The following is a 13517-nucleotide window of genomic DNA, read 5'->3' as shown; positions in this document are numbered from 1 at the left end:
AACGGATGATCAGCGCGCTGGACAAAACGTTTGTCTTTGTTTAGACGAAGGGGACTACTAGCGAAAATTTCTTCCTTCCAGCGGGCAGCAGCGGGAGAGCAACGGCAACGGGCGCAGAAAGCCAAAAACAACACTTTTTTTTAATGTGCTCCTATATACTTCACATGTAAAGCACATCTCGCTATCTTTTTAATTTTTCTGGAGAACAGTGGAAATAGCAGGTAGCCACCCACCAACTGAGAGCATCTCCAACTGTCTCTCTAAATTTGACTCTTTAAATATCTATTTGGTCACTCTATTTTTTTTAACAAGTCAAATTTGTTTTCTGCTCTAACAGTTTCTTCATCGGTTCTCTCTATTTTGAATATATGAGGACCCCACGTGTCAGCGTCCCCCTCCCCCCTCTCTCTTTCTCTTTTCTTTTCTCTTTCTCTTCTCTTCTCTTTCTCTCGACGGGCAGTGAAGCAGGCGGCGGCGAGGCGGCCGGCGCGGCCACCGACACACGCAACGGCAGGGAGGCAGCGCCTAGAGCGACGCGGCAGCTGGCCCGACGCGGGGAGGCGATGCCCGGAGTGGCGCAGCGGCCGGCGTGGGGGGCGACGCGGCAGCTGGTCCGGAGCAACGGCGCACACGGACGGCGGCGGCCTCCGCGGCAGTGGTCTCGGTTTGTCCACCAATCGATGGCGACCGAACGACGACGGTGGCTTGGCTGGATGGCGACGGCGACGGCTTGGCCAGACGGCGACGGAGACGTGACGGCGGTGGCGACCGAACGGCAGGTAAGCGAGATGCGATCTGTGGCTGGGTAGGAGAGTTGCAGTGCGAGCCCAGGTGGCCCACTGATGGCAAGCCTAGTTTGGCTAGCCAACTTTGGCAAGTTGGAGGACTAGTTTGGCCAGCTAAATAACTTGGTCATTCAGTTAGCAAGTTTGTTAAAGTGCACTTTTGGTTGAAATGTACAAATTTTAGTTTGGAGAGCCAAATGACTATGCTGTTGGAGATGCTCTAACCAACAGGTTCGCTTTGCACTCGCTAAACTGTATGAACAGTTACGCGTAGAAGTTTTTATATACAACTTTGTATACTTTATTTTTATGTATTTTTAATGGAAAATTTATATATAAAAAATATACAGAAAAACAAAATTAATATCTGAAATATAATAATATCTATATCGAAAATATCATCTTGTAAAGATACACTATAAACTTATAAATATATAAATTTTATATATAGAAAATTGCCAATGCATAGGTTAGTGGGCGAGGGAGAATTCATTCGTTAGCCTTTTCGGTCAGCAACAGATAACGTATACTAATTGGATTTACGATACGGCCCGAGCCACATTCTTTGTTTTCCGTGGCCCATTTCCGGCGAAACGCACCCCCTTGAACCCAACGCCAAATCTTCACGGGTATATGTTTGTGTGTCCTATACGTACGACTTAACCATTTAAATTAAGTATGACTCAATTGTTTAATAACTACAGCGTCACTTATTTAAACCTCTTACCTAATTAATGGTGATAGTATTTCAGTAGTACAAGTGTAACTGGGTCGTGAGTATCCAAGAAAACCCGTTCGTCCGCGCTTCTCGTCGACCACATACACCATGACGATGCGTCATCATCCAGCCGCTCGTCACGCGCCCGTACTGTACGCATTAATTTTACTCGATGAACCGATGCGCACATCTATCGCTGTCTCGGCAAGTTTCTATGATGGCGGTGGCGTGGCGTACGTACGTGCCGCGCGCCCGCCCGCCCATTCCCGGGGGCATCCTTGTCGCACGGCACGCGCGCCGAGCTCGATCGATCGATCGATCGCGCCCGTGCGCGGCGTCCGCGCTGAAAACTCACGGCGCTGTCGTCTCTCACGAGCGTCCCGTCGTGACGCCGGCGATATGATGCTGCACCACAGCACCAGGCAGGCCGATCGGTCGTCGCAGTCGCAGCTGGCTCTGGGTTTATTAAAACGAGGCTGATCGGTCACGAGCCGGCCTGGAAACAGGCGCCGGATAAGCGTCCGCACTCTTTGCTACGACGGGCGGTGTGCGCCCGGTGTGCCGTGCACGTACCGTACGTCGCCCCGGGACTCCCAGTTTCGCTGCCAAAACCTCTCCATGGTTTTAGCTTGATCGGTTTTTGCTGCAAATCAAAAGACCGATTGGGACTTAGGTAGCGGCACACGCCACATCAATTTGGCTATCCCATCCTATGATACTATCAAGTATGCCCTCCACTAAAAACTTTCAGATATATGGGCCCGTTGGGCGTGTTTAATATCAGTACTTGTGCAAGTTACATCGTGTTTGTTTGTCTTCTTTAATTAGATTGTGGCTATCGTGTTTTGCTTGGTACTACAGGAATGATGCAACCATGAAACCGGCCATCTAGTTTTAAAGTCCAAACGATGACGCAAATGCAACTGCCTCGCTTCATTTCGCTTTTCGCTGACGACTCCGGCGCCATGTTCGTTCTTCAGAGCTCCTGTTTGCAGTTTATCCGAGAAACAACCGCACTTCCAGTGGGCATTAGGCTAAATATTCCTTAACCTGTACTAAAATCCAACAACAATCCATCCATCCAAACAAACAAACTCTCATGTTCACCGGCCATTTCTATACACATCAAATTAAGCATCACATCCGTCCAAAGCATAGCGTAATTATAACCAAACTTTTGGCAGGTCAATTTGGTCTCTCTAGGACTCTTAACGTAATTGGATTTTGTGGCAAGGATTACTTCGTGTGACAAACCCCATTTTGATACTGAAACAATGCACGCCATGACAAAAATATATCCATATGATATATTTCATTTCGGCTCGCGAGTTGTCATGCCCATGCCAATGGTAGCCCGACACATCAACGAACTTGACAAATAATTTATACGATGACCGCGTCGCCACTGGACCGCCCAAAAACTGCTCTACCTGATCAGGATGATGCACCAACATTGGCGGCTTTCACTTGTATTTGGCATCATATAGGACTAGCTAGCCCTCGACATGTTATTTCGAACGATCAAATCCAAATTATCTACTGCTACTACCACTTATACAAACGGATTAACATAACGATCGACCTATACAAATGGAAGCAACGAGCTGGGCAAAAAAAAAACTCCCAAACTTTCCATTGGATCACGAGCAGATAAACTAGCAGTCGTCGTTAACTCGCATGGGATCACTCGCGACGGCCGAGATCAAAAGCCGCCGTCTCTTTCACTCACTCACCTGCTCCATGCTCGTACAGCACTGCTACTTCCATTATTCTATGCTATCCTGCTGTTACCTGCTAATCCCGACGCGTCACTGCACTAATTAAAATGGGCTCATCAAATCCACCGCTATAAAGAATTGCTCAGCTTCACTCTGGTTTCTGGCATTGCCTGAGCCTGACAGTAGAAGAGACGCCACGGCCGGCTCTGTCCCCCGCGCGCGCGCGAGCGAGCAGCGAGCGGTGGATATGTTGCCGTCCAGGCCGAGGTGAGCGCGCGAAACGCCGTTTTTTTTTACGCTAACTCGGCGAGCGAGCATTCCGAACTGACCGTGTGTAGTGTGTGATCGCCGTGCAGATCTGGGTCCTGGGGATACGGGACGCGGACTCCTCCGGCGGCCGCGCCGAGGTCTCGCCACGAGCGCAGCAAGTCCGTCGCCACCTTCTCGTCGCCAACGTCTCCCGAGGTGGGTGCGCGCTTGTACTTTAGCTAGCTGCGTCCGCTCCCGTGCTTGATCGCGCGTGACGGCTGACGGGATGAGTTGGCTGCAGAGTTATGGCGGCGGAGGCAACGTGGTGGAGGCGGCAGCAGTGGTCGCGCGGCCGGAGAGGGAGGAGAAGCTTACGCGCGCTCTGCAGGAGCCCGATGGGTTGCGGCAGAGCGACGGCGGTGTTGTGGACAAGGAAGTGGGCGGCGACGCGGCGTGCTCCGACGATCGGGTGCGGCTCCTGGAGCGGGAGGTGGCGACGGCGAAGGCGACGGAGATGAAGATGCTGGAGTCGTTGATCCAGCAGACGAAGGAGATGGAGCAGGCGAAGATCGCGCTCGAGGAGGCCAAGATCGAGGTCGCCACGCTTCGGCAGCAAGGACGCGCGGCCGCCGATCAGCCCGCCCAGTGGAGCGTCATGGACCTCATGTTCGGCGGCGTCGACGAGGAGATGAACGGGCTGAGGGCTAAGCTCCGGGCGGCCGTGCAGGCAGAGGAGAAGAGCAGGAAGGCGGCGGACGACCTCACCGCCGCGCTCTCCGCCGTCACCATGGAGGCGAAGCAGGTGAAGGCATGGCTCTCCGACGCGCAGGCCGAGCTAGAGGACGCCAACGCCGAGGTCGATCGGCTCAAGGAATCTCTGCATGCCGCCGAGGCGGAGCTGTGGTCGACGACCGAGCAGCTCGACGGCCTCACGTCGGACTGGAAGGAAGCCGCCGCCGCGTGGCGCGCCAGGGAGAAGGCGCTTCTCGGGCGCGTCCGGGCGGCCGAGGACGAGGCCCACGCGGCGCGGCAAGAGAACGTCGAGCTCGCCGAGCTGCACCGGGTGGTCGACGACGAGAACGGCAGCCTGCGCCGCGCGCTGGAGCGAGCCGTCGAAGAGGTCAACGCCGCCAACGAGTCGCTCGAGCTCGCCACCAGCGAGAATTCCAAACTGCAGGACGCCGTCGCCGAGAAGGAGAGCGCCCTGGAGACACTACGGCAGGAGAACGAAGCCCTCAAGGCCAGCGAGGCCGAGGCGCGCGGGCGCGTCAAGGAGCTCGATGGCCAGCTCGCGGCAGCACGGAAGGCCGCCGGCGGGAAGGCGCCGGACACCCTGTCGCTCGAGAAATGGAGAGGCGACATGCAGGGCAAGCTCAGCGCCGCGTTCTTGGACTCCAACAGGGTGATGGCGAGCCGGAAGGACCGGATGTTCGCGTCGCTGAGCAACATCGCCGAGCTCAAGTCGGCCGCTGCGGCGGCGGCGGCCATGGACGATTTCGACTACGAGTTCGACCACTTCGACGGCGGGCAGTACGGCGACCTGGAGCACGCCATGAAGCAGAAGAAGAGGAGGTCGATCCTGAGGAAGTTCGGGGATTTCTTCCGGCGGAGAAGCTTGTACAAGCACAACTTAGCGCCGGCGATACACTATTAGATGCTAGTAATAGATTGTACGTAGATAGATGTTCTGATGTCTGCGTGATGCTTGTAATGTACGTGCTTGATTGAAATGATTAGCAAAAAAAAACGCCGAATAAATGAAGAGAACATCATCATATATCATGCGTGTTCACATCTCCTTCCCGCGGAAAATTTTTATCATCGTTTACAATGGAACCATGCAGGTTTCTCTGAACTATGAAGGAAGGTATGCATAGGAGAATGGAGTTGGAGGGAGATGATATTGCTTGACATGCCATCAAAAGGCTGTTTTGCATTCTATAAAACAAATGTATAATGATTCAATGATCAGTGAGAACTGAGAACAAGCGACATTGGTATATCTAGTTTCTTGGTACTTTGGTAGAGTAATCGGTATGCATGGGATCCGTGTAGGGAGATCATGTATATTGGGAAAAAAAATTTTATCGCTGAAAATATATAAGTTTACACGCCTCGTGACGGCCTCCCCTCCGGCGAGCTCATCTCGATGACTATAGGTGAGTTATTTGTCCTTTCCTTTCCCGTGTTGAAAATATCAGTATATTTAGATTAATTTATTTCATCAACTTATAAAATAGGTAAACTAATAGAACCATGACACCATCTATACATACATATGAAAGCATTGTACATGAATAGATTAAAAATACAAAACATGCACCCTCATATTTTCACTTATACTTAAGTCAAGATTTAAATTTTTGGCCTTAAATTGAAGTTGATTTTAAGGTTAAATATATATAAAAATTTTATTTACAAATTATTTTTCGTTTGCAGAAACGTTGTTTTACTTATTCGTTGAATAAGCCATAAGAAGGCACCATGATTGAAACATTTGATAATTTTGAACTGGAGCGTTCACGTTGCACGCCATGGGAAGTATGTAAGTGCAAGCTGTAAGGGAGAGCTCATGTTTCTGAGTAGGGTCAGAGGAAAATAAAACGGACCTTAGGGCTGCATGGGGTACTTGTGGGTTTGCTATAGTGTTGAGAATGTACATTATATATATATATTTTTTAGAGAAGGACATTAGACTTTCTGTGAGGTGGCTGAGTGACATGTTAGCTTTCGGCCCACGGGAAGGAATGCATGAAACATAGACTTTATGGACAGGGGAGTGGCTATGGTTTATTGGATTTTGGCCCACGGATTATCAGGCTGGAGGGAGGTGGTGGCCCGCAGGAGAAGTGGCTGCTTCCCGTAATGATCTGAGGAGAAAAGAGATGGTGTGCGGCCTTCGGCCGATATGTGGCCCAAGGAGGGAGGAGTGGTGCGGCCTAGGAAGTGTTGACAGCCCTCTTTTCCAACTTATCGACCCACAAGAGCACGAGGGTTCTTTGGCCCTACCAAGCGGTACACGTGCCATGTCATTTGTTTTTGTTTGTACCAGTTCAACGGGGGTCGGCGGCGGAGAGGGTTGCCGACGATGGAGTGTTGCAGGGGGCCGGGGATGGAGCATCGTCTGCCGGGGCCGGGGACAGAGCTTCACTGGCGACACGTCGGCGGAGGAGGCGGCGACGATGCGTGCGTGAGAACGGCAACGACGTGTGCGCTAGAACGGTGGTGGAGGAGCATCGCTGGGAGCCGTAGATGGATCGTGTGGCCGGAGATGGAACGTCGCCAGCCAGGGGCTAGAGGTGGAGCGTCGCCGATGACGTGAACAGAGTGACGGCGGCGCGTGCTCGAGAACTGGAGCTGCAGCTTCCGTATCGGTAACAGATACAACCCGATTTCTGTCCTATCAATTTATTACTGAGCAGGAATCGGATTCCACGGTATACGATTACGGCCCATCTGAAACAAACACGGCCAAATTGGACCAAACCAAACAGCTCTCTAAATGAGACCCAAATGTCTATTCTCGTTTTATTCCTCACTCTCCCACAGTGCGCCCCTCTCAACGAACGGATTTGGAGTCTTTTACCCCTGTGCCATAAAAAAAGTTGATGGTTACCTGTGTGCCACTAAAAAGTTTATATGCACCTGTATGCCATTGATCTAACTTTTTTTACCTCCACGCCATTTTGAACGGATAGAGACTTAAACGGTGTCAAATAAATGTGTAAAAAGACTGTTTTGCCCTTATTACTAAATAAATTTTACTCTGCTCTCTTTTTTACTCTGCTTTGTTTCGTGCGCTGGGACAGCAGCAGCCATGGTGGTCCTAGCCAAGGCTGAGCTCGAGCAGATAGCACTCCCGCCGGCGTAGACGCTGCCTGCTGACGTTCGCATGATCGACGTTTCTGCCACGAGCCCAGCCCACGCGGCAGCGGTGCGCAAGCTGGTGGAGGCGTGCGAGGAGCAGGTTTCTTCAGGGTGACTGGCCACGGCGTGCCACCGGAGCTGGCGCGCGCCGCGGAGGCCGTCGGGACGCCGCTCGGGTACGTCGGCAAGCGGATCGGCAGCGCCAGCGACCTCGGCTGGATCGAATACCTGTTTCTCTGCCTCACCCACACCGTCGCCGTGACATTGCCGTGCGCGACGTCGCCGTGCGGGGGCCGGCCTGCCGGGTGGCCGCACAGGCGCGCCGGCCTATGCGCCGGCTAGCCGCACGCACGTGTCGGCCCGTCGGGTGGCGCACGGGAGGAGGAGGATTCGGGGGAGAGTGCGCTAGGCTGGGCGTGCGGGGTCCGGCGAGGTAGGGGTCCGCCGGATCTGGGCGATCCGGCGGCAGCGGCGGTTGCTGGAGGAGGCGACGCACGGGAGGAGGATTCAGGAGAAGGAGAGAGGAGTCGCTGGGCAGTGTTAGTCATTTTCCTAGGTGGATCTATATGTCAGAGCTCATTTCTTTAACAGCTCATTTCTTAACAGAAGTAGGACGGAATGGTACACAGGTAAAAAAATGTTTATGTCATAGCACAGAAGTGTCTATAAGTGTCTATAATTTTTTTTATGACATATAGTTAACCATCAACTTTTTTTTAATGATACAGAGGTAAAAGACTCATGGATTTGCCGGCGATACTCGTTTGTAGCCTTCTTCAAGCATGCTTTGATCTGGAATATAGAATATCCTTTTCCCCCACAAACATTATCCTAATTATATAATATTATGATGTCACGAGTGTCAGGCATATGTGTGTAGGGCCACACCGCACGGCACACCCTATGCTCCCGGTATGGTTCTTCGCAATCCCGTCCTTTGCCCAGTAGCATGCCATCATGGACAGTGGGCTCGTCTCCACGTTCCTTCGTTTCCCAAGCAGAGCATCTACGAACTACGATCAAGATCAATCTAACCGATCAAAGTGAACAGGCCGTAAGCCTAGCCCACTTTTCACAGAATTACCCCCTTTTCAGCGATCTACAAGGCCGCGAATCCCTTCTGCCCGGTAAGCGGGCCGTGCCTTTTTCACAGTAAAAAAAATGTTGTGTTTTTTGCTACATGCACGATCTTCAGAGAAAGATTTTAAATCGTTATGTTATATAAAAGTTTTATTCATCTAAATAGTAGGAGATATAAATTTGAATACATCTATCTAATCTAATGACTTCGTTTCCTAATTTTATTTAAGAGATCGTCAGGAAAAGAATCGGGTTTCCACCGAGCAGAAACAACATAAGGATGGTTTGTTTAGCTATTTCACGCCTTTAATTCCCTAAAAACACATATATAAAAGTCTTTTTATCTTTTTAAAAATAAAAGTCAAACAATCACCCCTAGATTGTTAATAAGGTGTAACATGACATATCTGAATTTTTCTGAAGAAAAAAAATCGAATGTCTCGTCTTCTCACGTGCACATAACTATGTAAGTCAAAATTTAAATTATTAACCTTGGCTTTAGAGTTGACTTTAGACTTTTCAAGATTTGCTTTTATATCACTAACGACACATAAAATTTTTATTCACCAATTGTTTTTTCGTTTAGATCATCTGCCATGCCCTGTGCAGCGGTGCTTTGGTCTATCATCGTTTTCCCCCTCCATACTCCTACGGTGCTCTCATCAGAGCGAGTATAACAGTAGCCTATAAGCTGATTATATGTTTATGTGGGGAAGAAAGGTGATGAGAGAGTGTAAGCTGGCTATAAGGCCACCTCTAACAATAGAGATAGCTTACTATCTCTAAACATTCTAAAAGACAACTTCTCCAATGGTCTAGCTCTTAGCAATAGCTTATAATACAAATGCCTCATCATTCATCCTCATTTGACATCAAAATATGTGCAAGCGACTATCTCTTGATTAAGAGATAGCTTTTATCTCTCTTCTATTAAAAAATTGTATAGTACATCTTATAGATAGCCTATAGATACCTATTGGAGAAGGGCTAAGCTTGTAAATTAGTGATGAAGAGCTAATATGGGTGAGCTAAGAAAAAGCTATAAAAAATTTTATAGCTAACTTATTGGCTATATTATTAGCCTTGCTCTCCGAGCAGGATTGATTTGCTAGCGATTGAGCGATATACTCGTTTGTAGGTATCCTCACTTTGATCTGGAGTATCTCATCCAAAAATATACTATCCGAATTATCTAATACCATGGGGTTCACGCATGTATTGCTGTAAGGGCACAGCTACGGACCCCCGTACGTATGGCGCTGCGCGATCCCGTTCCCTGCACTGCACGGACTCATCATGATCATGGGCAGTTGGGCCGTCGCCACGTTCGTACTAACGGCTGCGTTCTTAATTGACAACGCACTAAAATACTAAAATTTTTCCGACATTTACCGTGCGCACGTTTTCTAAACTATTTTTTAAAAAATATATAAAAGTTATTTAAAAAATCAAATTAATTTATTTTTTAAATTATAAAATTAATACTTAATTAATCATATACTAATGACTTTTTTCGTTTTAAGTGTTTAGATTTGACTCATGGCCAGCGTTAACTTCGAACGCAGCTCAAACACCCGCACAGCCATCCGCATCCACCGCGATCAACAGGTGACACCACCCAGCTAGCTCCCGAAGGACCCGAACCCCTCCTCCGCTGCCCCGCGCGCTCGTCGGTGTTACGTGCGTGCGTGCGCCGTGCGCCGTGCGCCCGTGTGGCTCACATGTTTTTTTTTCGCAGGTTTCGCTACCCCCCACGGGCCGGAAAATATTTGTTTTCCACGTCGGCGGATGCGAACGACCCTGACGTCGTGGGTGCGTTCACCCACACGTAAAAAAGAAAAAAAAAAAAGGAAGGTAAACCGGAACCCTCTACAAGCGTCGTCGTCGTCGGCACCGGATTCCAGATCACACGTCGGGATCGACAGGGATAGAGAGCTAGATTAGATCGGCACAGGCATTTTTAATATATAGAGAGAGGTTTATCGTTCTGCTTTTATTTATAGTTTTGTAGTAGCTGATTTTTCGTTTATATTAAAATAACTTTTTCTACTGCTTAAAAAGAGTATCTCTAATATATGAATCCTGACCGTTTTCGCGTGCGGTGATTGGGCCACGTGGCACCACCGTCGCCTGGGAACGGAGCATGCCTGTTCTCTGCCTTGTCCTTGCGCCCCAAAAGTGCAAAACTGATTCGTGGCCCAATGGATAGGACGCTTGGTTCTTCAACGCTGAGGTTTTGGGTAGATTAATCGAACTTTTCTATGTCCGTCATTAGCGTTTGTCCAGCGGGAGAAAATCTTTTTCGTAGCTTTTGTCCGGAGAAAGAAAATCATCCGTAATTAGCGCATGTGCTTAATTAAATGTTAAATCTAGATGTTCGTTTGTCACCTAAATAGATATAAATTCTCAAAATAAATTATTTTATTGTGATTTTAGGGTATATTATATTGATTGCTGTAAGTTAACGATCAAAAATATATAAATATTTTGTTTATGTATAAAGTTTATATAGTAATATTTTCTTAAAAATTCAAGAAGGTGTTTCATCTTAATAGGATATGAAATTCATGCCTTTAATAGGATATGAAATTCATGCCTAAATCGGATTCAATCCATTTTTCTAGAATTGCACAACATATGAGGCATGTATGAAGAGAAGAAGGGCTTACATAGGGAAAAGATAGTAGAAAAAAATAAAAGGACAAAAATGAAAATAAAGAAGAGAAAATGGTAAATAAATTGAAAATTAAAAGGTTCTTATGCAACATACCCATAGAACATGATTAAAATAACATAAAAAACCAACCATCTTATTTAATGTATTTATAGTATTGAGCACAATTTAATATTCTCAATTATAAGCTTCCCAGGCAACACATTTCTTAAATTAATTGTATGTTGACCATAGTTTACTATTCCTAACTCAACGTATAATTTATTTTCAAAACTTAATACAAATATCCACTATTTTTAAAATTATTTTGTGTCTAACTATAGAGTGAAACGTAAATTTATTGTACAACAAAGTAATATTTAAATAATGACATCTCCTTCTATAATATAAAACTAAAAACTCATCAAACTATCTATACAGAAAGGAGAAAACTTCATTTAGGAGTGGAGCTACAAAATGTCTCACATGTATCATCAGTGTCGGAACTAATCTGGCTTAATTTTGTAATGTAATCTTTATTGCTTAAATCACTTAAACATGTATTTCGTGGGAGGTCATCGGGTTGCCTAACACCAACAAAATACTCTATCTCTGCTCTAGCTTCATTAGTATTATTGATCCAACATGTTAAGAATAAAAATTAAGGATACTTCATATGGATCTTGGTATGGTAAAAAAAAGACTAAAAATTAGACTGGCCAACAGTTGGGCGTAGGTGTACAGCAAGACCATGTTTTTTTTATAGTTTATAACAAAATTAAATATACATTTATAATTATAATCAATAAAACAACTGCTCCGCGGCGCGACATCGCTAGTGGTGAACGATCTTTATAAAGGAAACGGAAGTAAAAGCGAGCTCTGCATCTCGCTTGACCCTCACAAAAGAAAAGAGCACGGCCCACGGCTGGGTCCCGCCGGTTTGCAACTGTTGGCCGGGTCGTCCCGGTCAAATCTCATCCAGATCCAGTGGCTCGAGTCATTGCTCGCGCCAGCGCCCAGCCATGCGGCTCGTGCGCCTTGGCGGCTTGGCGCTACTTCGTTGGGGACCCTCGACGCCGCCAGCGGGGCCCACCTCCGGTCATCGCCGACTTTTATCGGGTTCGTTGGTTGCCGAACCGTGCCCGAGAACGCTCGGACCCAGCGCTTTCGACTCGGCTGAGCTTGGTTCCACATATATATATATATATATATATATATATATACACACACACTAGAAAAATTGTTTGTGCACTGGATTAAGTCAATTTTAATTATATAAATTAAAATAAATTTAGCGTTGAGTCATAAATAGTAAAGTATGATCAACATACAATTGCGCTCTTATTTTACTGATATATATTTATATTGGATATAAAATGTGTAACTAAATACATCAAAACTATACTGGCAGTTAAAAAAAGTCATACCTAGCACATCTAAGTTAATGATCAATATCTTAACCATTGGTCTATGAAACTTTTATTTACTAGGTCTTTATATTGAAACAACGGTTTTGGACGAATGACTGCTAAAAAGAAAAAAATACAAAACATGCTCTCACGCAAGGATCGAACTCATAATCTTTCACTTACAAAGCAATCACATTGTAACCACATACGCATTACCACTGTGCTACATGTTGTGATACATTCAAGATAGACTACCGAGCAGATGGAAGGACCGCGCAACATACACAACATGATCAACGTGGCCCGATTGGCCTATTTGGGCAAGGTGGTTGGCAGAAACACTATTATTTTTTATAACAGTAGATATTTCGATAACAGTAGAGATTTAGATTATACAGAAGTCAAAACAATCTGTCCTAAAATCACAATAATAATGATTTAATTTGAGAATTTATGTAAGTGCCAAAATTTATTAATTTTTATAACAGTAGGAATTTAGATATTTTCTATAATAATAGAGATTTGGATTATAGAACAATCAAAATAATCTAACCTAAAATCACACTAATAACTTTGATTTGAGAATTTATTTAGGTGTCAATTTTTTGTGTTAAATTTATACTTTATTATCTGATATATTTAATAATTAAAAATATATAAAACAATACTATAAATTTAGGGCTAAAATCAAATCTTAATAATAATAGAGATTTGAATTATAGAACAATCAAAATAATCTACCAAATCAAATCTTAATTTTATTAATTAATCGGCTAGCTGCAGTTAATCAAGTTGGCAAAAAAATTCTTTGCCGCGTTGCCTGCCTGGCAATCCTAGAATTCGATCAAGGAACCTGTGGATTGTGGGAGGTGCGCCATATCCATTGCGCCAACAGACCAATCCTGCTTTACGGTTGAGCGTAAGAATATGACTCCAGTTATCGTGCGGACACGGAAAGATCGCGACGGTGCTGTTGCTGACGTCATCATGATGTATGGATGACGTCAGCATTGACGGATGAAAATTTCCGACAGA

At 46.3% G+C, this 13517-nt stretch overlaps 1 protein-coding gene across 1 annotated transcript; it reads left to right on the top strand.

Annotated features, from left to right (window-relative positions):
• The first annotated feature begins 3342 nt into the window (after window positions 1–3342).
• On the top strand, window positions 3343–5247 carry LOC102709151 (myosin-2 heavy chain, non muscle-like). Its single transcript, XM_040520800.1, has 3 exons — window positions 3343–3488; window positions 3578–3686; window positions 3772–5247. The coding sequence occupies exons 1-3, from the start codon at window positions 3469–3471 to the stop codon at window positions 5122–5124; spliced, it is 1482 nt and encodes a 493-aa protein (XP_040376734.1). The 5' UTR covers window positions 3343–3468; the 3' UTR covers window positions 5125–5247.
• The last annotated feature ends 8270 nt before the right edge of the window (window positions 5248–13517 follow it).

Source organism: Oryza brachyantha, chromosome 2, assembly GCF_000231095.2.
Source record: "Oryza brachyantha chromosome 2, ObraRS2, whole genome shotgun sequence".
Lineage (NCBI taxonomy): Eukaryota > Viridiplantae > Streptophyta > Magnoliopsida > Poales > Poaceae > Oryza > Oryza brachyantha.
The sequence above is the reverse complement of the archived record's forward strand: the minus strand, read 5'-3'. Positions and strand labels throughout refer to the sequence as shown.

Excerpts from the sequence above, each read along its gene's own strand:
- LOC102709151 (XM_040520800.1), top strand. The coding sequence starts at position 3,469 with ATGTTGCCGTCCAGGCCGAG. Across the intron at positions 3,489-3,577 it reads ATGTTGCCGTCCAGGCCGAG|ATCTGGGTCCTGGGGATACG; the intron begins GTGAGCGCGCGA and ends ATCGCCGTGCAG. Across the intron at positions 3,687-3,771 it reads CGTCGCCAACGTCTCCCGAG|AGTTATGGCGGCGGAGGCAA; the intron begins GTGGGTGCGCGC and ends AGTTGGCTGCAG.